Consider the following 27,025-nt stretch of genomic DNA (forward strand, 5'->3'; position numbering starts at 1 on the left):
GCCCCGATTGCAATCCCATTGAAATGGGTCTGGGATGAAGTGGACAGACGCATCGGGGAAGTTCATATATCCAGCAGGGAACATCTCTGGAATATTGTTAAGGATGTGTGGAGTCATATAGATTCACAATACCTACAAAAACCGATTGACTGCATGCCTAGAGTTTGTGAGACACTCATTAAATCCAAAGGAGGATACTTTGATGAAAGTAAAATATAATGATTTTGATTGTATTATATACGAATAACATTGCAGTGGGCGTAGTTTGTGTAGTATGCTTTTCTACCACTAGGCGTGTATAGCCCAACTAGTTGCCAGTTCAGTGCCGCCTGTTTTGGCGACCTGGCTTGTTCTGCAGTGATTGTTTTTGCTAGTGTTCTTTTGTTGTTGTTTCATTTTTTATGATTGCAAGTTTAAGTGAACAATGTGCAGCTGTGAAATTTTGTTTTCTCTTCAGTAAAAATGCTGCTGAAACTATTTTAATGTCGAGAACAGTTTACCGAGATGACGCTAAGGAAAAAACTCGAGTGTGCGAGTGTTTTGCTCGATTTAAAAATGGTGACGTGTCGATTGCTGACAAACCTCATTCTGGACGTCCGTAGATGACCGAATAGATGAAAATACTGAAAAAAATTCGAGAGCTTGTTCTCACACTGTCAACAGACAGTAGATTGACTGCCAGAGATTAGTGGGTTAATTTGGCACGCAGTTCAGTGAATTTGTGGCAAACAGGAGACTGGTTCTTCCACAACGCACCTGCACACACAGCCATCTCTGTTAGACAGTTTTTGGCTAAAGATGGCACGGTTCTGCTGCCCTATGCACCTTACTCACCTGACCTAGCTCTGTGTGACTTTTTCTTATTTCCACACATGAAAAGGGACACGAAAGTGCACTAATTTGACAACATTGAATTTCAAAAATATCTTAAAAGGATGTCATTTTTAGACTCTGTAAAACATTCAAAAGAATCTGACAAGTTAAAGGCCCTACCAGTTGAAGCCTTTCAGCACTGCTACCGAGACTGGGTATGGTGAGTCCACCGCTGTGTAGTTACAAAGGGAACTACTTTGAAGAGAACAGAATTGTTGTTTGGCAAAAAAAAAAAAATCTATCTCATTTCTTTTCTGACACACCTCATATACCACTCAGTGTATCTTTTAAATTGTATGATTGTACAGTTCAGTAGATATGACATCATAAACATTGAGATGCATGGAAACTAGCTTTTCTTAAAATAGAGCTGTTTCGTAATGGGAGTTAAAATCATTAACAGAGTGACTGCTGTGTTACCGCCGTCAGCCACAGCAGAGCCTCACATCTAATACCACTTGCCAGGTCTGGCACGGCAGCAAAACACTCATCACTAAGTGTGCTGCAGTCAGCGTGTTAAAGGCATTCTGATACAAGCTATAGCAGTCCACACAGATTTCAAACACTTGTCACTCAATAACTATTGACCAATGTGACTAATAGTGGAAATAAAAAACATATTCGTAAGAGCAGCTCAGTTTGTGGTCAACATGTATGTTTAGTATGAGCAACTATTGCAGCACAATGTGGAATATGAATGATAGTAGTAGATGACTTGCTCTTCGCCAGTCATCATCTCTGCTGCCAACACTTTTGGTGGTAACTCTTTCATTCTGTCATTGAAATTTTGCTGTACTCCACATACGATAAGTACAGTGACAGATTAAAACATGCACTAACCTTTGGGATTTTTTAAATAAAATTCAGTTCACAATTGGAATATTTTATAGCACTGAAGCAGTTTTGCCACATCACTCTGTCATCTTTGGAAGTTCATTACCGACTTATAACTCAGATAAGCAGACGTCAGTACCTTCCTCATTTGGGTGTACATAAAGTCCGGAACACTTTCAATTATTTATTGCACAAGAACTAAATGTTGTACAGATGTGATACATATTGCATTTTGAAGAGAAAGTTTGAAAGGTTTTTTTTACAAACATTTGATATGCGAACCATGAGTGACCCGGCAGACATCAATACGGTAATCGAATTCTTGCCATACCCGTCCCAGCACGGCATCGCCGACTGTGGCAGTAGCTTCCTGTATTCTCTCCCGGAGTTCTGCTACATCACGTGGTAGAAGCGGTACATACACCAGATCATTAATGGGTTCCCACAGAAAAAAGTCACACGGAGTGAGATCTGGTGATCCGGGAGGCCATTTCAATTGTTTCAAATGCAAAGAAACTCAAAACGCTTGTCTTTGTCGCCGTCATTGAGCTTCTGCACTAGCTCCAATTTGAATGGTTTCATAGACAGCTTCTGCTGCAGGACTTCCCACACTGTCATTTTAGCCATTTCTAGTTTACGGGACGCACCAATTTCTTTGGACTCGTAATGAATGTCTCTCGTATGCGCTCCACATTCACTTCACTCACACTGGGACGTCCGCTTCTCTTTGCCGGGCACAAACAACCTGTCATAGCGAATTTGTTGTGCCAATGGTAAGTGGCCTTCCTTGTTGGTGACTTCTTACCGTACTTGGTTCTAAACATCCATTGAACAGCTGTACCACACTTGTTTTTGTCAAACTCCAACACACAGAAAGCTCGCTGCGCACCTGAACTTGCCATGTTTGCGACTAGCGCTGACTATCGGCAAATTACCAAACTACGCTGCGGTGGTATACATGGAAAAAAAACTTTCAGGGTTTCTCTTTAAAATGACATATGTATGATATCTGTACAATGTTTGGTTCTTGTGCAAGAATAGTTGAAAGTGTTCCCGGACTTTACGAGGGGGGACCCAAAAAAAACTGGACTTGGTGGGTGCTGCCACTCGTAGACGTTGTACAGGGTTGTCACGCTAGATGGTGTTAGTAGAGACCTTCGTGAAACAGCTGTGCAGACGGCGTCAGTGTAGAGCTGAATGTGCAAGTGTGGTATTGTGTTTCTCTGACTGTTGGCGGGCTACCTCTGCGAAGTCGTTATGGCAACTTTAAAAGAACAAAGAGTGTGTGTGAAATTTTGTTTCCTGTTTAAAAAAACTGCAATGGAGACAGACCAAATGCTTCAGGAAGCTTTCCAGGAGGACGCTATGAGCCGCACACAGGTTTTCGAGTGGTTTGGGCGCATTAAACGTGGTGAGATGTGTGTCGAAGACCGAGCTCGTTCTGGACGCCCTTCAACATTGCGAAATCAGGAGAACATTGAAAAGGTCCGCCAAAAGATCTGCAAGGATCATTGCCAAACGATCGACCAAATTTCAGCAGAGACAGGAATCAGTTGGAGCTCGTGCCAGCAGATTTTGAATGAGGATTTGCACACGAGATGTGTTGCTGCCAAATTTGTTCTGCGCCTTCTCAAACAGGAGCAAAAAAACATCCGCATGATTGAGTGTCAGGACTTGAAAACAGAGATTGCACGTGATCCAAACTTCTCGAACAAAGTCATTACAGGGGATGAGAATTGGTGTTACGGGTATGACCTAGAAACCAAGCAAGCGTCAAGCCAGTGGAGGACTCCCAACTTTCCCAATTTGAGCAGCAGTTGGCACCACAATGACACAATGAGCTGTTAAAAGTACTTTACTTCAAGGACAGCCAGATGCCCTGTAGTGTGAGTTCCACTGATGCCAAATCACCGCCATTTTTGACTTCAGTTGTGGCAAGTGAGAGCTCGTTGGCGTGCAGGGTGGAGGTCTGTTGCATTTCCTGATGAAAGTTGGTCCTGCCTCGGTGCCAGTGATGCCGTGTGCTGGTTAGGAGGAGGCTAGTCGAGGACCTACAACCGGCCTCTCTGCATGCTAGACACACCGGACCTACACCTGGGACTATGGTATGGGGTGTGGTTTCATTATGGCAGCAGAAGCACTGACTGCAGATTTGTATGTCAGTGTTGTGATTTGATCTGTTGTGCTGCCATTCACGAATTGAATTCCAGGTGGTGTTTTCCAAGAGGATAACGCTTGCCCACATACCACTGCTGTGACCCCAGATGCTGTACAGTGTGTCTACATGTTGCCTTGGCCTGCTCGATTACTAGATCTGTCTCCTGTCGAGCACGCAAGACAACTCCAGTGTCATTCACAACCGACATTAATCCTCCCTCTATTGTCCGACCGAGTGTAACAGGCGTGGACCTTCATCCCACAAACTGACATCTGGCAACTGTACAGCATAATCCATACTCGTTTGAATGCTTGCAATTGACATTCTGGCAGTTAAACTGGTTATTAATGTACCAGCATTTCACATTTGCAATGACTTATTTCATGCTTACATTAACCTGTGATCTTGTAGTGTTAGTCACTTAAATATGTTATCTAGACAAATCTATTCCCAAAATTTCATTACTGTACATTAATTTTTTTTTCTTTTCCATCAGTGTACATACCACAGTTGCTGAAAAAATCGGAAATCTTTGTGAATTATATAGCGTTTGAAGGAAATCGTAAATCTTTGTGAGCTGTATCTGATAATGGCTGAAATTTTTTTTCCCTAAATATTCTCACCGTTAAGATTCGATCGCTGTTCCCTGCAGGTACAGCTGGTGTGCCGAAGGTGACGCACCGTTTGTGGAGCGCCGAGACGGGGGAGCGGGAGGCACTCGCTCAGACGTGCTGCTGGCGTCTTCCACGTCTTCTGTGGCGACGACTGATACGACCGGGACGGAAGGTGCAAAAGATGCGGAGGTCAGGGCCTCGACTGACAGCCTCGAGGTATGTTTCCTGCTCTGAGCTTTACCTTATCTCGTCTCACAGCAACTTGGGAATTACTGATGTCAACTAACTGTTTAGTGAGGCATCCATTACCCCTCTTTGCTAACAGGATTAGCATTTTGTCGATATTAGACATTACACGATTTTCCAAAGGAGTGCACAGTTAATGTCAATTTATTACAGAATTGTGGAATGTGGCATATTCTTAGGTATTATGACAGGTTTGAAGCCCAAAAAATCTCTAGGAATAGCCACAAATACCACAAATGTGGTTCTCGCTAGACTCGACTTGCTCTTTGTGTCCTGTTCTGAGACACTTCTGTCATATTTGTCGTGTTATTACTGACAACCTCTTCTCAAGATTGGCAGCTATGTTAATCTTTGTAATGCTACTGTTTTACTGCACAAACTGTGGAAATGTAGTAAGCAATAAACCTTATTCCTTTCACCATTTTCGAAAAGGTTCAAAATTGTGTGTACAGGTCGTTGGAAGTCGCTAATGAGGTCCCCAGTCGTGGGCTCGTTTAAGATCCCAAGTATCACCCCTGCAGTCATTCCCCATGGTGAGCTACTATTTGCAAGTAATTGGGGAAAAAAATTGGATTTTGCGTGACCCTCAGTATTGTTAAAAAAAGTATTTTCTTGTAGACTGGTTGCATGATGTAATGTACAGTGTAAGGCTTTCTTGTGTGGACAGTCGTAGTTTCGAAACTTGTTGGGTACTTTACAGTTTTTTTTATTTTTTATTATTTTTAAATCTTTCTTATTATATTTCACTATAAAAATACAGCAACCAGCCACTTTTTAATGCGTTTTATTTATGCCAATATGCATTTCGGGTTTGCACCCATCTTCAGCTGGCAAATTACATGTATCTTCAGTTTCTACAGTGGTACAATCTCGACAGCAGTTTGGATGCTGCAGCTGGCCTGTGCAAAAGCAACGATTCCAATCAATTACTTCAATTTCGCGAGTTTAAAGTTACGCACTATCAGTTGTTCATTTTACTTACATTCTCCTCTCCTTGTTTTTTCTTGGCTTTTCTTCTTTTTTGCAACAACACAAACACTCTTTGTCACGTATTTTACACAGGCGCACTGCGTTATCCGCCATGTTGTTGACTGACAGTTTTTGTCCACATACAAGCGGTTTATCTATGGACAGAGTTATATTTTACGAAAGTTTTGAGGTTCTAGATACGCTCTTGTTTTCTAAACATTGGCTTGGGTGATAGAAGTATTCTAAGTATGATGTATACAATATTTTTTCTTAGGCCGTATTGAGGATAATAAACTAACATAACACATTTATACAAAGCAGTAACTCATACATTTACAATATAACAAAGATAGAATTAAGATTTTTATGTTGTATATTATTACATGCATTTGTTGGGTTTATATTAGATTATGTTATTTCTTGATTGTGCTTAGTAAGTGGTTTGATAAGTAGAGTGAGGAAGTTTTTCAGAAATATTCGGTTTGATAGCTCTGTTTGGTCGTTAAGTATGTCAGAAGGGGATGCATGTTTATGTGAATAAATTTCGATTTCTTCTTGGAGGTTCATTCTTTTTCCTTTGTCGGCTAGGTGGAGAACTTGTAGGTTATGGGATATGTCTGTTACTTGATGTTCTTCTGCTACATGTTGTGCAAATGTGGATTTATTTAAGTTTTTTAAACGAAGAGCATCCATGTGTTCTCGAAACCGTATGTTGAAGTTCCTCCCTGTTTGGCCTATGTATGTTTTTGGACATGAGTTGCAGTTAAGTTTGTATATTCCTGATTGACTGTACGGTTTGGTATTATTTTTAATGTTATGGATAGCTTTGTCCTTTATTTTGTTATTTGTATAGTAGCTGATTCTGATATCTGTTCCTTGGAACAGGTTTGCTATTTTATGACAGTTTTCCTACAAATGGCAAGCTTACATATTTTTCTTTTGGCTGTGTTGTGGTATTCTTTAATGCTGTTTTGTTATTGTATTTGGTTATGTGGGGATTTATTTTAGAGTTTAGTTCATCTATTAATTTTGGATTGTAACCATTATTGTAAGCAATTGCTTTGATGGTGTTTAGTTCTTCTATTTGGTCAGCTGGTTCTAGTGGTATTTTGTGCATTCTGTTTAGCATTGCTCTGTATGAAGCCATATTATGTTTATCCGTGTGGCAGGATGATCTATTAATTGTGTTATCTGTGTATGTTGGTTTCCTGTATACTTTAAATTTGTGTTTGTTGTTGTTGGATGTATATAAAACAAAGATGATGTACCCTACCAAACGAAAGCATTGGTTCGTTGATAGAGACACTAACAAACACAGACACACACACAAAATTCAAGCTTTCGCAACCCACGGTTGCTTCATCAGGAAAGATGGAAGGAGAGGGAAAGACGAAAGGATGTGGGTTTTAAGGGCGAGGGTTAGGAGTCAATCCAATCCCAGGAGCGGAAAGACTTACCTTAGGGGGAAAAAAGGATAGGTATACACTCTCTCTAGCGCGCGCGCACGCACACACACACACACACACACACACACACACACACATATCCATCCGCACATACACAGACACAAGCAGACATTTGTAAAGGCAAAGAGTTTGGGCAGAGATGTCAGTCGAGGCGGAAGTACAGAGGCAAAGATGTTGTTGAAAGACAGGTGAGGTATGAGCGGCGGCAACTTGAAATTAGCGGAGGTTGAGGCCTGGTGGATAACGAGAAGAGAGGATATATTGAAGGGCAAGTTCCCATCTCAGGAGTTCTGATAGGTTGGTGTCAGTGGGAAGTATCCAGATAACCCGGATGGTGTAACACTGTGCCAAGATGTGCTGGCCGTGCACCGAGGCATGTTTAGCCACAGGGTGATCCTCATTACCGACAAACGCTGTCTGCCTGTGTCCGTTCGTGCAAATGGACAGTTTTTTGCTGGTCGTTCCCACATAGAAGGCTTCACAGTGCAGGAATGTTAGTTGGTAAATCTCATGGGTGCCTTCACACGTGGCTTGCCTTTGATCGTGTACACCTTCCGGGTTACAGGACTGGAGTAGGTGGTGGTGGGAGGGTGCTTGGGACAGGTTTTACACCGGGGGTCCCATGCATCCTCCCACCACCACTTACTCCAGTCCTGTTACCCCAGGAAGGTGTACACGATCAAAGGCAGAGCCACGTGTGAAAGCACCCACGTGATTTACCAACTGACCTGGCTAAGGTGATGAGGAAAGAGGTTTTAGGTGGGGTGGCAGGTGATCAGCATGAAAGGAAGTGCTCCATCGCAGCGAGACCCTGGACGTGCGGAATATTTGTGTATAGGGAAGTGGCATCAATGGTTACAAGGATGGTTTCCGAGGGTAACAGATTGGGTAAGGATTCCAGGCGTTTGAGAAAGTGGTTGGTGTCTTTGATGAAGGATGGGAGACTGCATGTAATGGGTTGAAGGTGTTAATCTACGTAGGCAGAGATACGTTCTGTGGGGGGCTTCGTAACCAGCTACAATCGGGCGGCTGGGATGATTGGGTTTGTGAATTTTAGGAAGTAAGTAGAAGGTAGGGGTGCGGGGTGTCGGTGGGGTCAGGAGGTTGATGGAGTCAGGTGAAAGGTTTTGTAGGGGGCCTAAAGTTCTGAGGATTCCTTGAAGCTCCGCCTGGACATCAGGGATGGGATTACCTTGACAAACTTTGTATGTAGTGTTGTCTGAAAGCTGACGCAGTCCCTCAGCCACATACTCCCGATGATCAAGTACCACGTTCGTGGAACGATCTGAAGGCTTACCGATCCATCGTCATTCTTCCGGCGGACAAGGGTTCCATGACCGTGGTACTTGATGGGCTGCGAAAACTTGAAATTTGTGTGCGTGTTTGTGTGTTTTTTGTTGTGTCTATCTACCACCACTTTCTTGTTTGGTAAGTCACAGCATCTTTGTTTTTATATAAATTTTTCCTACGTAGAATCTTTCCCTCTATTATATTTATATATATATTTTGAGAGGCCAATGTCAAAATACCCAGACTAGTGAACAGGGATCGACAAGACATCATCATTTATTGTCTGAACCACTTGTTTCTGAGCCAAAAATATCTTTCAATATGGGAAGAGTTACCCCAGAAGCATAAGTGAATGAAAATAAGCAAAGTAGACTAATTTTTGTGTCAAACGATTACTTACTCCAGATACTATTCGAATAGTAAAAATGGCAGTATTAAGTCTTTGAATTAGGTCCTGAACGTGGGCTTTCCATGACAGTTGACTATCTAGCTGAACACCTAGAAGTATGAACTGTTCAGTTTCACTAATCATATGCCCATTCTGTGAAATTAAAACGTTGGGTTTTGTTAAATGATGTGTTAGAAACTGTAAAAACTGAGCCTCACTGTGATTTAGCGATAGTGTATTTTCTACAATCCATGGACTTACGTCATGAACTGCACTATTTGAAATCGAGCCAGTGTTGCACACAACATCCTTTACTAACAAGCTAGTGTCGCCAGCAAACAGAAATATTTTAGAGTTACCCATAATACTAGAGGGCATATCATCTATATAAATAAGGAACAGGAGTGGCTCCAACACTGATGCCCGGGGCACCCACATTTGACTGTTCTCCACTCAGACCCCAAATCACTACAAATCTTGTTCATTTATGTTCAAAATTAGTACAAGTGTCACTCAACAAAATTATTTGTTTCCAGACTTTGGCTTAAAAATATCTGGAAAATTTCATGTCCTAACACTCTTATAGAGGCTTACTAACAATCTAATGTAAAATCATTAAAGTATTTCTTGTCACTCCTTCACATTTAAATGTGACGTAAATAACATTATGAATAGTGATCATTGATATAGTCAATATCTAAATATAAGAATTAAATGAAGTTTTAATTAACATTTTAATTAAAGGTGTTTTAATGTTTGTTATGTTGACAAAATAGTTTGTTAGAGCTTAACTGTCATGACAAAACAAAGAATTAGAGTATTTCTAGAAAAATGTCATCTGTGTCGTGAAGTCATGTACTTAGAGTATTGTATACTATTATATGTACCAAATGAGCACTATTGGTCAGTTCCATTACAGTGGATACCTTCTTTCTCTACTACACTTTACGGGCTGCACAGGGAATCTGTCCTGTCTTCACGTATTGTCTGGTGATCCCTCCTTAAGTCTTCCAAAATCTTTTCTTCAGCTAGTTTGTAAGCTGAGGCTAGTTTTGGGAGGTGTTTACTGTCCATTTCTTGAAGAAGTTTGTACCAGTTTTTTTGGCATTTAGGTTATTCTGGTTTCAGTTGGTTCTACTTTTTGTTCTTGTCACACTCTTTCACTTTCATGTGGTCTGATCATGAGTAGCCTTTTGTTCTTAGAATTTTCATTTATGGATTTTTTATTTCTCCTAGTATTCTTTCTGTAGGTACCCAGCTGTCACTCCCACGAATGGAAGAGCCACAGTTTTCAAAAATTTACTCTTGTTTCTTGTCTGGTTTTAATTAAATACATTATGACATTATTACAAAAAGGAAAGATTGCTACACATATGCTTCCAGCCAGAAGGCCGCCTCCTGAAATAGCGCCCCCCCCCCCCCACACACACACACACACACACACACACACACACACACTCTCTCTGTCTCTGGCTGTTGGGACCAACAGCTCCTGTCACCAGCAGCCAGAAACAGTGTCGTGTGTGTGTGTTTTTTTTTTTTTTTTTACTGCTTCTGAAGACCACCTTCTGGCCCAAAGGTTATGTGTATAGTAGTCTTTTTGTTGTGCATGTCTGCGACTCATCATCTTCTCTGTACGGTAAGCAGTAATCTTTCCTTTTCATGTTTAAATACGTTATGAATGGTTGCCACATATATTTCAAAATCTAGCCAATTTTTCTTCTAGACCTTTGTCACTATCTATGCCAATTTTACACCCCCAGTAAGTGAAGGACGACACTAGTTCAATAATTCCAGTTTCTCTAATCATTTTGGATTGGACTGGATCCTTGGCTCAGAAAGCCATGTTCTTTAGTCTTGGTTTAAGAAATCTCATCATCATGTTGTTTGCAAAGGTAATTCAGGTGGTATGGTGCACATTGTAAGTGGTCTTTTTCTTGCAAATTTTCAAGACATCATCTGCATAAAGCAAAGAATATAAGGAGGTAGCTTTGATATTTTAATACTTTTTTGTATGTGTTGCTTCCAGTTTAGCTTACTGTCGGAAATTTGTATATTAAAAAGTGTGAGAGATATTGGACACCTCCTTCTTATACTCCTTATTTATTAAGTGTTTCATTCTTGTTTCATCTGTACGTATTATAATTTCTGATTCTTTGTATAGGCTTCCTCCTGGCTTTCGCTAACTTGCTGGTACACCATTTGCTTCCCATTATAGTCCAAATTTTGTTATGACTTTCATCCACTAGTAACTCTCTCTCAGAATTGTTGAGGCTGACCTTATTTTAATTGTTGTTTGTACATTTTCAGCCCTGCCCCCTGCTGTACCTCCCCCTTTCGCCCTCACTGTCACACGTGAGGTTGGGTGATTTTTCTGTTGTTTTCAAGGTTTTTATCTTTTCTGTCTTCAGTACCGGTTGACTGAATGAACGAATACCCTTTCTCATGTGGTTCTTTTTTCCCCCAAATTTCAAGATATTTTTTAATTCCAAATTTTATCTAAAGTTGTAGAGTTTTGCTGTAATACATTGTTTCTGATTTGATAACTGGGTTTGATGCTTGATTTTTGTATGTGTAGAGAGGCATTTTTTGTTGTGGATGTGCATTCTTCTGTAAGTGCCCTTCAGGTTCTGTAAACGAATTATCCTCCTCCTATTATTATTATTATTATTATATCATAACATTTATTATGAACATACATACTGAGCACTGTTGAAAAGATTGTTGTTTTGCATCAAGACTTGGGAACTTGCAGTGTATTTTGTGCTGTTCGGTGAAACAGATCCTCTTGTGTACAATACACTGGAAGCATTCAATGTGGGAGCACATGTTGAACATTCTGGTTTTCTTCACTGCCACGCTGTTAGATAGGTGACGACTAGTGTATGTCGTCCGACGCTCTGACACATCATCTGTGCAGGTGTCGGAGGAGCGTGGCATCCCCGAGGGGCGGGAAGACCCTCCGAGGCCGGCGGGGACTGACCGTGGCGGCTACCGGCCCTCTGGTGGTGGTGTCTCCAGCTGCGGCGCCCTGACGGCAGGAGCCGACGACAGTGCAATAGCGGCAGCAGCTGCCGCCGCCGGGTCTAGGGGAGGATGCTTTGTACTCAGCGCCTCTCTTGCAAAATTTGCCTCCATGGCTTCTTCCATAGACTGTAAGTAATAATGTCACTATATTATTAGAGTGAAAATGTATGAGGGTGGTTTGAAAAGTTCTCGGAATCACTACGAGAGGTCAGCACTAGCGCAAAGAGTTGTTCACGTGATATTCATTGGACTGTTGCCTGTAAACACGTACCACGTCAGTGCTCCCGAAGAGAGCTGTGGTGGTGACGTGGCCCTGTTGTTTTTCCCACATACTGATTTGCGAAGATGGAAAAAAATAGAGATTTGAGCTGTGATTAAGTACTTTTTAAAGAAAGGTATGAAAGCAAAGGACATTCGTGCAGATTTCCAGAATACACTGGGCAACTCTGCTCCTTCATATTCAACTGTTGCAAAGTGGACAAATGAATTTAAATTTTATCAGGAGAGCTTAGATGATGATCCATGCCGTGGTACACCGAGATGTCACTATTCCAGAAATCATTGAAAAAGTGCACAAAATCGTCACGGATGATCGCCGATTGAAAGTGCGTGAAATTGCTCACGCTTGCCAGATATCATCTGAAAAGATAAATCTGAACCTAAGAAATAGAAATGAAAAAATTATCTGCAAGACGGATGCCATGACTCTTGACGCTGGATCAAAAAACGCACGAGAACGGACATACAGGAACAATGTTTGGGCTGTTTTAGGAGAAACGAACAAGATTTTTTGTGCCGGTTTGTGACCACAGATTAAACTTGGGTGCACTACTATACCCAAAGACAAAACAACAGTCAAAGCAGTGGAAACATACTGATTCTCTGCCACCAATGAAAGTGAAGACAATCCCTTTGGTGGAAAAGGTCATGGCATCAGTATTCTGGAATGCAAAGGGGATTTTGTTTGTAGATTATCTCCCCACTGGGCAAACAAATACTGAACAATACTATGCTAACCTCTTGGACAAATTGCGACAGAAGATATGTGGAAAAAGGCCAGGTTTAGCAAGGAAGATTGTCATAGTCCATCAAGACAAAGCACGCCCGCACACGTGCCGTCGCCATGGCAAAATGACACGGACTAAGGTATGAATTGTTGCCACATCCACCTTATTCACCTTGTATGGCTCCGTCAGACTTCCGTCTCTTCCCAAAACCGAAAATTTTTCTTGGTGAACAAAGATTCACCTCAAACTAAGAATTGCTGGCTGAGTTGACAGCTATTTTGCAGGCTGGAGGAAACTCATTTCCGAGATGGGATCAAGGTGCTGGAACATCGTTGGACCAAGTGCATTAATCTACAAGGAGATTACATTGAAAAATAAAAAAAAAAGAGTTAGTGATGTGTTTTTTTTTTATTCCATTCTGAGAACTTTTCAAACCACCCTTGTAAATATAGTAATTGCAAATGAAATACCTGTTTCTCTTTCAAACGAAATCCCAGACAACATATTTAGCTGTGACTGATTCCAGCCAATGATGTTAAACAGGGTGATTCCGTGACAATTATACAAACTTTTGGGGATTATGGGTAAATGTATCAATTTGATGTAAGGGACCAAATCTGTAAATGACAGACCTGAAATTTATAGGCGAATATCATTATGATACCTCAGACAGTGGACAGCTTATACTGCAAACTCTTTGCATTCCATATTTTGATAGGAGGTAGTGTGGACCAAAACAAGAAAAAGATTTCAATTAAACATGAGTTCTAAGGCGCATACCATAAGAGCTATGAACACTTTTCATCTTTGCGCCTGTGAAACACATCTCCTCTACTGAATAAGTGCTCTGTACTACCTCCTCCCAAAATGTGGAAAGAAAAAGGCTTGCAGCAGAAGAGGTCCACTGTCAGATGTATCAGAATGTTTTTCACTCATAACTTTAGATTCTGTCATTTCCAGACCAGGGTATCTTACTAGAGATCAGAAATAGAGTAAGTTCTGGTCTAATGATGTCGGTTGCATACTTTACAAATCGAGGTGGCACTGTTACGTTAGTGCTATCTGCCTGCCTGCCTTCCACTGTAGTTCTGTGAGAATGTGGCAGCTTCATACTGATTCACTACTTTCACTGAAGTGTGCAGGAGTGTAAGGCTGATGGTGACATAGTACGGACATTGAGTACTCAGTCTTGCTGTTGTAAAGTAGCACTGACAAGGTGAAAACAGAGCAATTTTTGTGAGAATGTGGAAGGTTTAACACGAAAATTAAGTCGAGCAGTGTACGGAGTTCAGTGTGTTCAGACAAAACAGTACAGATTTTTGTCTAATGCAAACAGAGTGGTTGTATTTTTTATTGCAGCAGTCTTCGAAAAACTGTCATGTACATGCTTATATAAATATATGTACACATTTATGCAAATCTGTATAAATATATGCCCAACAGTTGTGTATGTAGCGGCAGTGCCACGAGTCGTCAGTTATACTTGTGTACTTGCTCTCATTTCTATGTAGATAGAGACACAAGTGATGGGTTTACAAGTAATATCTTCAACATTTCGCGGCCCTGTCAGCAACTGTATAAATATTAATTTTAATAATGAACAGCCTCAGTTGCACCGTTTACCTAGAAATTTACCTAGGTTTCAGTCGGGATAACCCGACCTTCTTCAGAATAACAGTGTCTATCATTTGTCTGTAGTGGACATGATCAAGCTAAAACTACAAATCTGTAAATTATCTTCAGAATGTAAAACTTATCTGGCACTGGCTCGGCCCCACTTCGCGACCACGATGCGGCATCCACGAGTGCTGGACTGGAGCTGACCGTAGCGTCAAGAGACCTGCCTAGGCGGACGCAATACCTCGCACTTGCGAATAAACTGTGTGATAGTTACTTGGTGGGACAAGATGTGAACTTAACTCCTCACCTTGAATTTACTAGTAAAGTGACATAGAAGGTATAGCTGAGGAAAAGGGCATATATGTTAACCTGTACAGAACGTACTTTGATTGACTGTCTTAACATTTATGAAGTATTCATTGGTGATGATATGAGGAAGACATCATGTGCTTACAAGGTATGGCTATGGCCTATCTAGGAAAATTTTTGTGCATAAGCATGAAGTTTAATCACCTAAAAAGAACTCAGGAGTCGGAAGGTTAATATAAAGCCAACATCGTCATTATTACGACTAGGTGTAGAAAATTTTTTAAAGACGTAATTGTTAAGCACTTACTTGGATGTGGTTACAACGCATGAACATCCTATTGACTTAGCACAAAAATGGTCACGATTGAACTTACGAACAAGTCTATATCTAATCTGTAACATCCGGCAATATGGACCGTATAAACTAGATGGTCATTATTCGAGATTAGTATATTTGACCTGAAATGGTCTAGAATCAAGTGAAAATCTAATGCATCTGCCTGATTGAGCTTCTTGGCAAAATTATGGTTATGAGTTACAGAAAACACTATAGTAGGGGATAATGTGGTGGCAAGGGGGTACTCAATTTGCCTTCATGGAGGTGATCCACACACGTACTGTAAAAACTGTGTGTGGACCACTGCCATCATAATTCGGCCTTGGAGACCACTGCCATTGGACTTAGGGAATGACAGCGGAACTATGCTTAAAGCTAAAGTGTACTGCTAATCAAACAGTCAACCCAGCTGGACAGCTTAAAGTATAGTTTTTCCAGTGACTCAAGAAAGCTCTGTGTATTCACATAATTACTCTATTTATTTTCGACAGACTGGTCATCAGATGAAGCGGATGGTGACGAGTCTGCCCTCACGGACAAGCGCCAGTCGGTGCTCTCTGTCGCGTCGTCAGCTCCGAGTCTGAAAGCTCGCATAAGCCAACGGCGACTGACAGCTCTCTCACAGAAGCCGTCAAAAGCTCCTCTCCTCCAAAGGTGAGTGTGAACCGTACTCACTACATAGGTTTTGTCCTTTGAGTGTAGACTGAGATACTGCGTGGCAAGCTGAAGTACCGCTTTGCTGAAATGAACCTTAGGCTGTGCTAAAATCAGTAAATTGGTGCTAAATATGCTTAAAAATCACACTTTCAGAATCACTGTAGAAAAGTGTTTGAGTTAATCAAAGATGATAAAAAGTGGAGTAATGTGAGAGTCAGTGGTGACTCCTCTCCTGTTTACTTTCGACATTAGTGTCTTTCTCGCAAAAACGTGTGCGCAGGCAGTGTGGCCGCCTACCGCCTACTCACTAGTTGCAGTCTTGTGGGTAAAGTTGAACTGCCGCGTCATCTGTTGGCAGTCACTACTTTGCCAGCTAAGCGTAGATGCCCGAGCTGACACACCTTCACGATCCTTACGAAGCTGGTATCTGTACAGGTATCATTGGTGATCTTGCAGCTCTCGAAGAATGAAGTTAAAATGAAACCTAGACCTTTCATTGCTTACAGGCGTTAATAAATATCAACGGGGACAGCAGGGGCACTACAAATGTAGTGTGTGGACAGAAAGTTGGAAAGTTTAGGTTTCACGGGGAGTGTGCCAGAGATAAGTCCCTGCAGTCACATTATCATCTGTGTCCTCGGTGGCTCAGTCAGATAGAGCATCTGCAGAGTAAGCAGGAGGTCCCGGGTTCGAGTCCCGGTCAGGGCACCCATTTTTCGACTGTCCCCACTGATATTTATAAATGTCTGTAAGCAGCTAAAGGTCTAGATTTCATTATAACTTCATTTAAGATCCTCGTCAGGAAGTGAGTGTGTTGGAAGAAACTGGAAACTAAAAGATGTTCTTATGGAAAGAAAAACTATGTGGAGGTCTTTTGACTGATTCGGTGTGGTCTACCACAACTTCCTTTACGTACCAATATCTTCATCTCAGACTAGCACTTGCACCTTACATTCTCAGTTATGTGTTGGATGTAAGAGTACTTTGAAAAGTTCTCAGAATAAAATAGAATGAAATGTCTTACCTGAGTGAAACTTCTTTCAATGTAGTATCCCTGTAAACTTGACCCAGCAATGTTCCGACGCCTCGATCCTGTCTCAAAAATTATACTCCTCTGAGCTTGCAAAAATGCCTATAAACTTCAGCTGTCAGTTCTCGACTTTCATGTATTTTTACCACAGCAATGAGATTTGTATGTGGGCATGCATTGTTTTGATGAAAACGACTTATTTCCATGACAGACCTGGCCTTGTTTTCATGTGTATCTCTTGCCATAGTCAGTCCAGGTGGTTAGCGTAGCATTTTCCCATAATTGTTTGACTGCTGGGAAGGTAATTTATCAGCAGAGTTTTTCACATTCCATAAAAGTGATGCCGTGACTTCTGGCTGACCATACAGCCTTTCTTTCTTTGTTGATGGTGAAACATGTTTCCACTGCTTTCTGGTTTTAGTAATGCATCCAGGTTTCATCTGTGGTCACAAACTAGTGCAAAAAATCGTGTCGATTGCTCTGAAAATGGGTCAAACATGTTCAGACATTTCCATTCTGACACATTTTTGATTGTGCGTTAAGAGGCACGGTATCTGCCGTGCCAATAGTTTCCTCATATCGAATTCCATTGTTAAAATATGATATTCCCATCCTGTTGACATTCCTACAGCTTCAATAATTTCTCACACTTTCATTTGACTATCCTCCGTGACTATTTTGTGCACTTTCACAATAATTTCTGGCGTAGTGGCACATCTCGCCCATCCACTATGCGGCTCGTCATCTGAGCTTTCCCAGTCAAATGTAAACTTGTTCGTTCACTTGTCAACAGTTGAATACAAAGGAGCCGAGTCTCCAAGTGCATCCTAAAAGTAAACCTGAATGTTCTTTGCTTTCATATCTTTCTTTACAAAGTGCTTAATCACTGCTTTACAAAGTGCTTAATCACTGCTTTGAATCTAGATTCCCCCCTCTCACATCACACAGGCAAATCACTACAGGGGAACAACAGTGAATACACTATGGATCTCTACACAGGGAACTGATGCATTATGAAGGAGCAGCTATTATTGCGTGGGAACCTCATTGTACTGGCACTGACATCTGATGGTGATTCCAGAAACTTTCCGAACTACCCTCATATTCGAACCTCTTTCTTCCCCTACAGTTTTTATCATCTACACCTCTTTCTTGTACTGTGGGAGTCATTCCTGGACGTCTAAACACATGTTCTGTCATTCTGCCCCCGTTTTCTTGTCAATTTTCTCTGCATGTTCATCTCCTCCCCAGTTCTTTGGAATACCTCATTTCTTACCTCAATAGTCCACCTAATTTTAAACAACCTTCTATAGCATCACGTCTCAGATGCTTCAAGCCCTTTCTATTTCTGGTTTTCCCACAATGTATGTTTCACTACCACACAATGCTGTGCTCAAAATGTATAAAAATAAATTTCTTCCTTAAATTGATGCCCATGTTTGATACTAGTAGACTTTTTTGGGCCAGGAATTCATGTACTGCCTGGACTGGTTTGCTTTTTATGCCCTCCTTGCTTTGTCTGCCATGTGGAATTGTGGTTTTTTAGTCTCATGACGTACATTTGCAGTTCGTTTAGTTTGTGTAATGAAGACATGTCAAAAATTTATAACACAGTTACAATGTATGCTATGTGATCCAAAGTATCCAGACACCCCCAAAAACATTTGTTTTTCATATTCGGTGCATTGTGCTGCTACCTACTGCCAGGTACTCCATATCAGCAACCTAAGTAGTCATTAGACATCGTGAGGGAGCAGAATAGGGCGTTCTGCGGAACTCATAGACTTCGAAGGCGGTCATATGATCGGGTGTCACTTTGTCATATGCCTGTACATGAGATTTTCACACTCCTAAACATCCCCAGGTCTACTGTGTCCGCTGAGATAGTGAAGTGGAAATGTGAAGGAACACGTAGAGCGCAAAAGCGTAGAGGCTGACCTCGTCTGTTGACTGACAGAGATCGCTGACAGTTGAAGAGGTTCATAGTGTGTAATAGGTAGACATCTATCCAGACTGTCACACAGTAATTCCAGACTGCATTACGATCCACAGCAAGTACTATGGCAGTTAGGCGGAAGGTGAGAAAACACGTCACACCAGTAAATCCCAAATGACACTTCACTTGGTGTAAGGAGCGTAGACATTGGACGGTTGAACAGTGAAAAAATGTTGTGTGGAGTGACGAATCACCGTTCACAGTGTGGCAATTCGGTGGCAGGGTGCGGGTACAGTGAGTGCCCAGTGAAAGTCATCTGCCAGCATGTGTAGTGCCAGCAGTAAAATTTGGAGGTGGTGATACAATAGTGTGGTCATGTTTTTCGTGGAGGGGGGCTTGCACACCTTGTTTTGCATGGCACTATCACAGCACAGGCCTACATTGGCGTTTTAAGCACCTTCTTGCTTCCTACTGTTGGGATGGCGATTGGATGTCTCAGCACGATCGAGTACCTTTTCATAATGCACGGCCTGTACCGGAGTGGTTATATGACGGTAACATTCCTGTAATGGACTGGCCTGCACAGAGATCTGACCTGAATCATTTAGAACACCTTTGGTATGTTTTGGAACGCCAACATCATACCAGGTTTCACTGACTTACATTAATACCTCTCCTCAGTGCAGCACTCCGTGAAGAATGGGCTGCCATTCCCCAAGAAGCCTCCAGCACGTGATTGAACGTATGCCTGCAAGAGTGGAAACTGTTATCAAGTCTAAGGGTGGGTAGCCCCATATTGAATTACACAAACACACACCTGCATTGCAAATATTATCAACTGCAACTGACACAGACATGCAAAAAGTAGCATATAGAAGCTAATTTGAATATATGGTATGTGCACTGCAAATAATAAAGAACAATTTCATTCAACATGTATATAATATGTACGTAGATATGTAGGCGGAGTTAATCTTTTTAATATTTAGTTTTCTAAATAATGGACAAAATAGTTCTTTGTGATTTGCAGTGCACATATCTTGAATGATTTTTTTTTTTCCGTATTTTTGGTGTCCAAGCTATGTTCGTTGAGTTACCCCGAAAAACAACACTTTACCTAATAATAGATTCAAAGTAGCTTGTATCTCCTACTTTTTGTGTGTCTGTGTCAATTGCAGTTGATAATATTTGCACTTCAGATGCAGAGCTGTTCAGTTTGCTAGGTACTCAATCTGTGCCTGCCAGCTCAGATTTTATCCACATTTAAACCTAAGGTTTTGACTGAGTCAGCTTCTTCTGTATTTTGCTCGTTGTGAACTATCTTAATCTGCTCACACTTTAAACGATTAATGGAAAATCTCATATAAAGATGTGAAACAAATACTAACAGAGAGATAGAGGGGCTGGCCAGTACTTACCTCAGCTCAGTACAGCCGATAGATACACATAAAACAGAACCGAAAATTTACATTCCTAGCTTTCAGAACAAATGTTCCTTCATCAGGGAGGAGAGAGGGGAAAGAAAGGCAAGAAGGGAAAGAAGGGAAAGGACATTCAGTTACTCACAACCCAGGCTATGAAGCAACAGGGAAAGGAAAATAGGGAGGGTAGCAAGGATGGAGGCATGGTTGTCAGAGGGAAGCCAAAGATATTCTACTGTAAGTACTGTGCCAGCTTCAAACCAAAGAGGATGCATACAGAAGTAAAGAGGTATATAGTATAAAGATAAACACAACTATGTAAGATGAAAAGATGCGTGAATGGCTAAAGAGGAAAGAGAAAGAGGAGAAGACTGAAGAGTAAATGGGAGTGAGGTTGTTTAACGTAGGTTCAGTCCAGGGGGATGGCGGGATGAAAGGATGTGTTGGAGTGCAAGTTCCCATCTCTGCAGTTCAGAGGGACTGGTGTTGGGTGGGAGAAGCCAAATGGCACATACGGTGTAGCAGGTTCCTAGGTCCCTAGAATTATGCTGGAGGGCATGCTCCGCTACTGGGTATTGGGCATCTCCTAGGCGGACAGTTCGTCTGTGTCCGTTCATGCGCTCAGCCAGTTTAGTTGTTGTCATGCCGATGTAAAAGGCTGTGCAGTGCAGGCATGTCAGTTGATAAATGACATGTATAGTTTCACACGTGGCCCTGCCTTGAATTGTGTATGTTTTACCAGTAGCGGGGCTGGAGTAGGTGGTTGTGGGGGGGATGCATGGAGCAGGTTTTGCAGCGGGGTCGGTTACAGGGGTAGGAACCGCTGGGTAGAGAAGGTAGTCTGGGAATATTGTAGGGTTTAACAAGGATGTTACGGAGGTTAGGGGGGCGACGAAAGGCAACTCTGGATGGTGTGGGGAGAATTTTGTCAAGGGATGATCTCATTTCAGGGGTTGACTTGAGAAAGTCATATCCCTGGCGGAGTAATTTGTTGATGTTTTCGAGGCCAGGATAATATTGGGTGACAAGGGGGATGCTTCTGTGTGGTCTGGGGGTAGGAACATTGTTGTTGGACGGGGAGGAATGTATTGCTCGGGAGATCTGTTTGTGGACAAGGTCTGCAGGATAGCTGCGGGAGAGGAAAGCACCGGTCAGGTTATTGGTGTAGTTGTTGAGGGATTCATCACTGGAGCAGATGCGTTTGCCACGAATACCTAGGCTGTAGGGAAGGGAGCGTTTGATGTGGAATGGATGGCAGCTATCGAAGTGAAGGTACTGTTGTTTGTTTGTGGGTCTGATATGGACAGAGGTGTGGATGTGAGCTTCAACAAGATGAAGGTCAACATCCAGGAAGACTGCTTGGGTTTTGGAGAAGGACCAGGTGAAATTCAGATTCGAAAAGGAGTTGAGGCTATGGAGGAAAGTAAGGAGTGTTTCTTCACCATGAGTCCAGACCACAAAGATGTCATCTATAAACCTATACCAGGCCAGGGGAAGCAGCTGTTGGGTCTTCAGGAAAGCCTCCTCCATGCGGCCCATGAAGAGGTTGGCATAGGACGGAGCCATCCTGGTTCCCATGGCCGTTCCCCTGATTTGTTTGTAGGTCTGGCCTTCAAAAGAGAAGTAGTTATGGGTGAGGATGAAGTTGGTAAGTGTGATAAGGAACGAGGTTTTTGGAAGATCTTCGGGTGGGCGTTGGGAGAGGTAGTGCTCAAGGGCAGAGAGACCATGGGTATGTGGGATGTTTGTGTCAAGGGATGTAGCATCTATGGTGACAAGAAAGGTTTCAGGTGGGAGAGGAGTGGGAATGGATTTGAGGTGTTCTAGGAAGTGGTTTGTGTCTTTGATGTAGGATGGGAGTCTGCGAGTGATAGGTTGGAGGTGCTGGTCTACCAGAGCTGAGATACGTTCGGTTGGGGCTTTGAAGCCTGCTACAATGGGACGGCCAGGATGGTTCTCTTTGTGGATTTTGGGTAATAGGTAGAAGGTAGGGGTACGTGGCTCAGGTGGAATGAGTAAGTCTATGGAAGCCGTTGTGAGGCCTTGTGAGGGTCCTTGGATTTTTAGGATTTTTTGCAGCTCAGTCTGGATGGAGGGAATGGGATCCTGGGTAACAGCTTTGTAGGTTGCCTTTCGTCGCCCCCCTAACCTCCGTAACATCCTTGTTAAACCCTACAATATTCCCAGACTACCTTCTCTACCCAGCGGTTCCTACCCCTGTAACCGACCCCGCTGCAAAACCTGCTCCATGCATCCCCCCCACAACCACCTACTCCAGCCCCGCTACTGGTAAAACATACACAATTCAAGGCAGGGCCACGTGTGAAACTACACATGTCATTTATCAACTGACATGCCTGCACTGCACAGCCTTTTACATCGGCATGACAACAACTAAACTGGCTGAGCGCATGAACGGACACAGACGAACTGTCCGCCTAGGAGATGCCCAATACCCAGTAGCGGAGCATGCCCTCCAGCATAATTCTAGGGACCTAGGATCCTGCTACACCGTATGTGCCATTTGGCTTCTCCCACCCAACACCAGTCCCTCTGAACTGCAGAGATGGGAACTTGCACTCCAACACATCCTTTCATCCCGCCATCCCCCTGGACTGAACCTACGTTAAACAACCTCACTCCCATTTATTCTTCAGTCTTCTCCTCTTTCCCTTTCCTCTTTAGCCATTCACGCATCTTTTCATCTTACATAGTTGTGTTTATCTTTATACTATATACCTCTTTACTTCTGTATGCATCCTCTTTGGTTTGAAGCTGGCACAGTGCTTACAGTAGAATATCTTTGGCTTCCCTCTGACAACCATGCCTCCATCCTTGCTACCCTCCCTATTTTCCTTTCCCTGTTGCTTCATAGCCTGGGTTGTGAGTAACTGAATGTCCTTTCCCTTCTTCCCTTTCTTTCCCCTCTCTCCTCCCTGATGAAGGAACATTTGTTCTGAAAGCTAGGAATGTAAATTTTCGGTTCTGTTTTATGTGTATCTATCGGCTGTACTGAGCTGAGGTAAGTACTGGCCAGCCCCTCTATCTCTCTGTTAGTATTTGTTTCTGCTCACACTTTGACTGTTTGGTTTTGAATTGCATCATGCGAGCCTTAGATATGTTTAGATTCAACCCATTTAGCTGAAACCAAGTTCCTAAGGTACTGATCAAAGATTTGGGAATTTTTTTTCGAATCCTGATTTTCAACTAAGAGAGAAGTGTCATCTGCAAACAGAACAGACAGGGAGCTGATATATAATGGTAAGTCATTAACATAGAAGAGAAATAGGGATAGGCCTAAAATGAAGCCTTTTGGAATACCCTGGGATATTTTTCTCCAGTCGTAAAAATAATTTGTGCCATTTAACGAGATACTATACTTTTCAATGAGCAATGCTTGGTTTAAAGAATCAAATGCCTTTGTGAGGTCGCAGAAAATTCCTGCCGCCTTATTGCTCTTATCTAATGAGGTACTTATTTTCTCAATGAAACTGTTCACTGCATCAGTGGTGTTTTTCCTAGTTGTAAACCAAATTGATTATTTAGAATGTGTGTTATTTTGCTTTCGAGGTAGCACAATTCCTTCAGTTTGTGGTCCCTAATTTTGAAGCTAAGTTTATCATTAATCTTTCTGCTACTCATTACTTTTCTCTTCTGCAGTTTATTCCCAAGCCATATTCTGTGCTAATTAAACCGTTCATTGCACAGACCGTTTCTCCATTGCTTCTTCAATGTATATATTGACCAATAGGGGTGAAAGACTGTAGTCCTGTCTTAACATTATTTTTCATCTGAGCATTTCGTTCTTTGTTTTCCATTCTTGTTGTTTCTTATTGCTTATCAACACATTTAAAAGTAAAGGAAGATACACATAAATTTCGGGCCATGTCTTGTAACAGTACTGCAAGAAACTCTCACAAAGAGATTGCTGTGTACAAATTTTATATCAATGTTTACTTCAAAGGACGCCCACCTAAATTTCTTTTTAAGTTACTGTGTATATAACAAAGGTCTGTTGCTGACAATTCCCATAAATTTCATTAACTTTCAACAAATGACTGCTACAATAGGTCAGTTTAAATAAAATGCTGCATTTCTGTGCCACGAAATAGTATAAACTGCTCAGGAAATAAGGTCGCAAAGGATCTATATCGACATCTGCATAGTGCTGTTAAATGCACAGTTTGTGTCCTAAATATCTATGCGTAATACTGTGTCACACTCTTATAGGATTGCTCCTTTAATAACTGAAGAAAAAATTAAAGCTTAAAACATCATCAGAAAGCTGACTAGAACAGGCTGGTTAGCACAAGCAGGCATTTCACGTACTCCGGCATAATAAATAGTGTGTTCTGCTGCGTAATACTGAGCCACTGTGTGGGCTACAAGCAGTCACATAAGCAAAATTGATGTCCAGCTAAACCCTACAGTGAGAATTGTCTCTGATATGCTAAAACTGACACAAATTCTGTGACTTTAAATCTTACTATATATGTCAAATACAACATCGAAAGCACATTTCTGTGCACCACTAACATGATGACTGCTGTCCACTTTGAAGCTGTTATTGGACATTCTAATTTTGTGCTGTCTCTTTCATAGCAGAATCCCACTGTTTTAGAAGTGAGGGGCAATATTACAGAGTCATCAGGCACAACACAGAAAAAGGAGGCAGTATAAATTAAAATGTATTATAACACTTACTTCCGGGCCAGTAGCTATAATGTGAATGGTGTGCAGAAGCTGCCTCTTGACATTGAGGAGATAGTGGTTCACCAAATTGTTTTTGCTCCTTCGGGAGCAGTGGCGCCACCAGTGCAGACGTTGACACGACATATTTGATGTGACGTAATGCTGATATACGCCATCCGATTAAAAGTTATGCGTGGGCTGTGAAAGATCACCATGCCAGCAGCCACTACTGTCAGTTGGTCTCAGTGAAGACCTCAGAGGTTACCGTCAAAAGCTTGACGTGGCTAAAAATTGAGAATGTCTTGTGGCAGTGAGTGCTCAAGCTTTCAAGTGGACTGGAATGGCCTCCAAAGGCTTCTCCTGAGACTAATGCTTCGTTAAGTTCACTGGAAGCAGAGTACTGATGTACTGTGATATTAACCACATAGTCCTGAATTATATGTTTTTCAAAATTAATTTATATCTTATATACATTCATTCACAAGGTTGTAAGGAAGAAAGTAAAAACAATTTTGAGTATTTATTTTTATTTAGTATTTCCAAAAATGGGCGTCCTTCCAGAAGGACGTCAGGACAATAAGGGAACGTGTTTTTAAAGTATATGACATTGCACAATTAACTTGTTTTGGTTTTTATACTTTCAAATAAACATAAATAAATTTGAATTATGGGCTAAAACAGCTAATAAATACAAAAAGCAAAGAAAATAACCTATACACATATTTTATGCACTAGTATGATAAGACAAAAAGCAACAAACATGAAGTGGTTCGTCACATTTTACGCACATAGTAGTAGTTTTTTTTGTGGCAACTTCGACATTTCAGCTGCTTCTTCTTTTTTGTTATCTCATCTGTTGCTAATTCAGCAATATAATGTTCTCTTCCATCAAATCTAGAATCTAGTTTTGCCCTCTTATTAGGACGTCCTCTGCTGGTAGTGACTCTTTTGTTACTTTCAAGAATTGTAGTGACAATTCGACAACTAAATGTCAGATGATCTATGGGTTCTTTGTTGTGCTTGTAAAGATCCCAGGCATTTTGCTCTGCAATGTCTATAAAATGTGCAATGATCTGGAAATACTTTTTCCCTCTTTTAGAGCATCTATATAGGGATACATTTTGGTCAGCTCGATCTATGCCTCCGTTATGAGTATTGTAGGAGTGTAATAAGTTAAGTTGAACCTCGCTAATCCTTTTCTTTTGTTCCCTGGAAAATCTTGCTACAGAGCATAGTGGTTGCACTCTGTCAAAGTTGGTGGCTACAGTAACAACATTGTTGTCATTCCAACATACAATGGAAATCCCGGATGCTGAGTCAGAACAAATTTCATATGATTCTCTATTTTCTTTTATCATTTTATCTACAGATGATAGAGTACAATTATTAACTCTGTTTCCTCTTATTGTTCCTGTTGCTTCCACACCCCTCACTTTTAGGTCATGTAGCGCAGTAGCATTGAGCTCACTTGCTGGTAATTTATCTACACTTGGATTTTCTTCAGCACCCGAATCTTCATCTGTTACATCACCAGTTGAATTTAGAGGAGGTGTAATGTTACATTCACACCAGTATTAGGTATTTCCTCGTCTTTTGATTCTAACATGTCCAAAAGTTCCATAAGTGTACATCGTTTTCTGTGAATACAAAATGACACATATTACCCTGACGTCCTTGTGGAAGGATGGTTGAAAACATTATTGAATTACAACTGACGAAAACTTTCAATCATAATATGAACCCATAAATAATATAGGTTAATTCTTTAAGATATTATATGACAAGTTTCAGAATTATTGACGCAATATGAAAGAAAATATACATACCCACCGATGACAAGGTCGGTCAGTTCGTCCATGGTAAAATTGGCCCTATTTTCAAGACACAGTTTCTCACTCACTATGAACGACAGTGTCAAATTGACTGTCGCAGTGCGCAACTGACTCTGCCTACTTCATATAACAATGTGTCACAGTCCATTGCAACAATGGGTTATTCGCAAAAATAAATAATTTCAACAGTGAGTTACGTCATCCTTCCAGAAGGACATCAGGGTTATCTGGGTTAATAACCTCCCTTACATCCACAAGCTATAATTTTATATTAGGTTATTGATATTTTTGTTGTATGTAGTCTTCTGTTTTGTGTGTG

General features: G+C 41.5%; 1 protein-coding gene across 1 annotated transcript in view; it reads left to right on the plus strand.

Annotated features, from left to right (window-relative positions):
* LOC126108285 (uncharacterized) overlaps window positions 1-27,025 on the plus strand; it is a 235,549-nt gene that overhangs the window by 97,365 nt on the left and 111,159 nt on the right. Inside the window, exons 9-11 of the mRNA XM_049913509.1 lie at window positions 4,518-4,695; window positions 11,759-11,993; window positions 15,630-15,792. Coding sequence (XP_049769466.1) covers window positions 4,518-4,695; window positions 11,759-11,993; window positions 15,630-15,792 — 576 coding nt within the window. The remainder of the gene's footprint in view (window positions 1-4,517; window positions 4,696-11,758; window positions 11,994-15,629; window positions 15,793-27,025) is intronic.

The sequence above is a fragment of the Schistocerca cancellata genome, chromosome 11, assembly GCF_023864275.1.
Source record: "Schistocerca cancellata isolate TAMUIC-IGC-003103 chromosome 11, iqSchCanc2.1, whole genome shotgun sequence".
Taxonomy (NCBI): domain Eukaryota; kingdom Metazoa; phylum Arthropoda; class Insecta; order Orthoptera; family Acrididae; genus Schistocerca; species Schistocerca cancellata.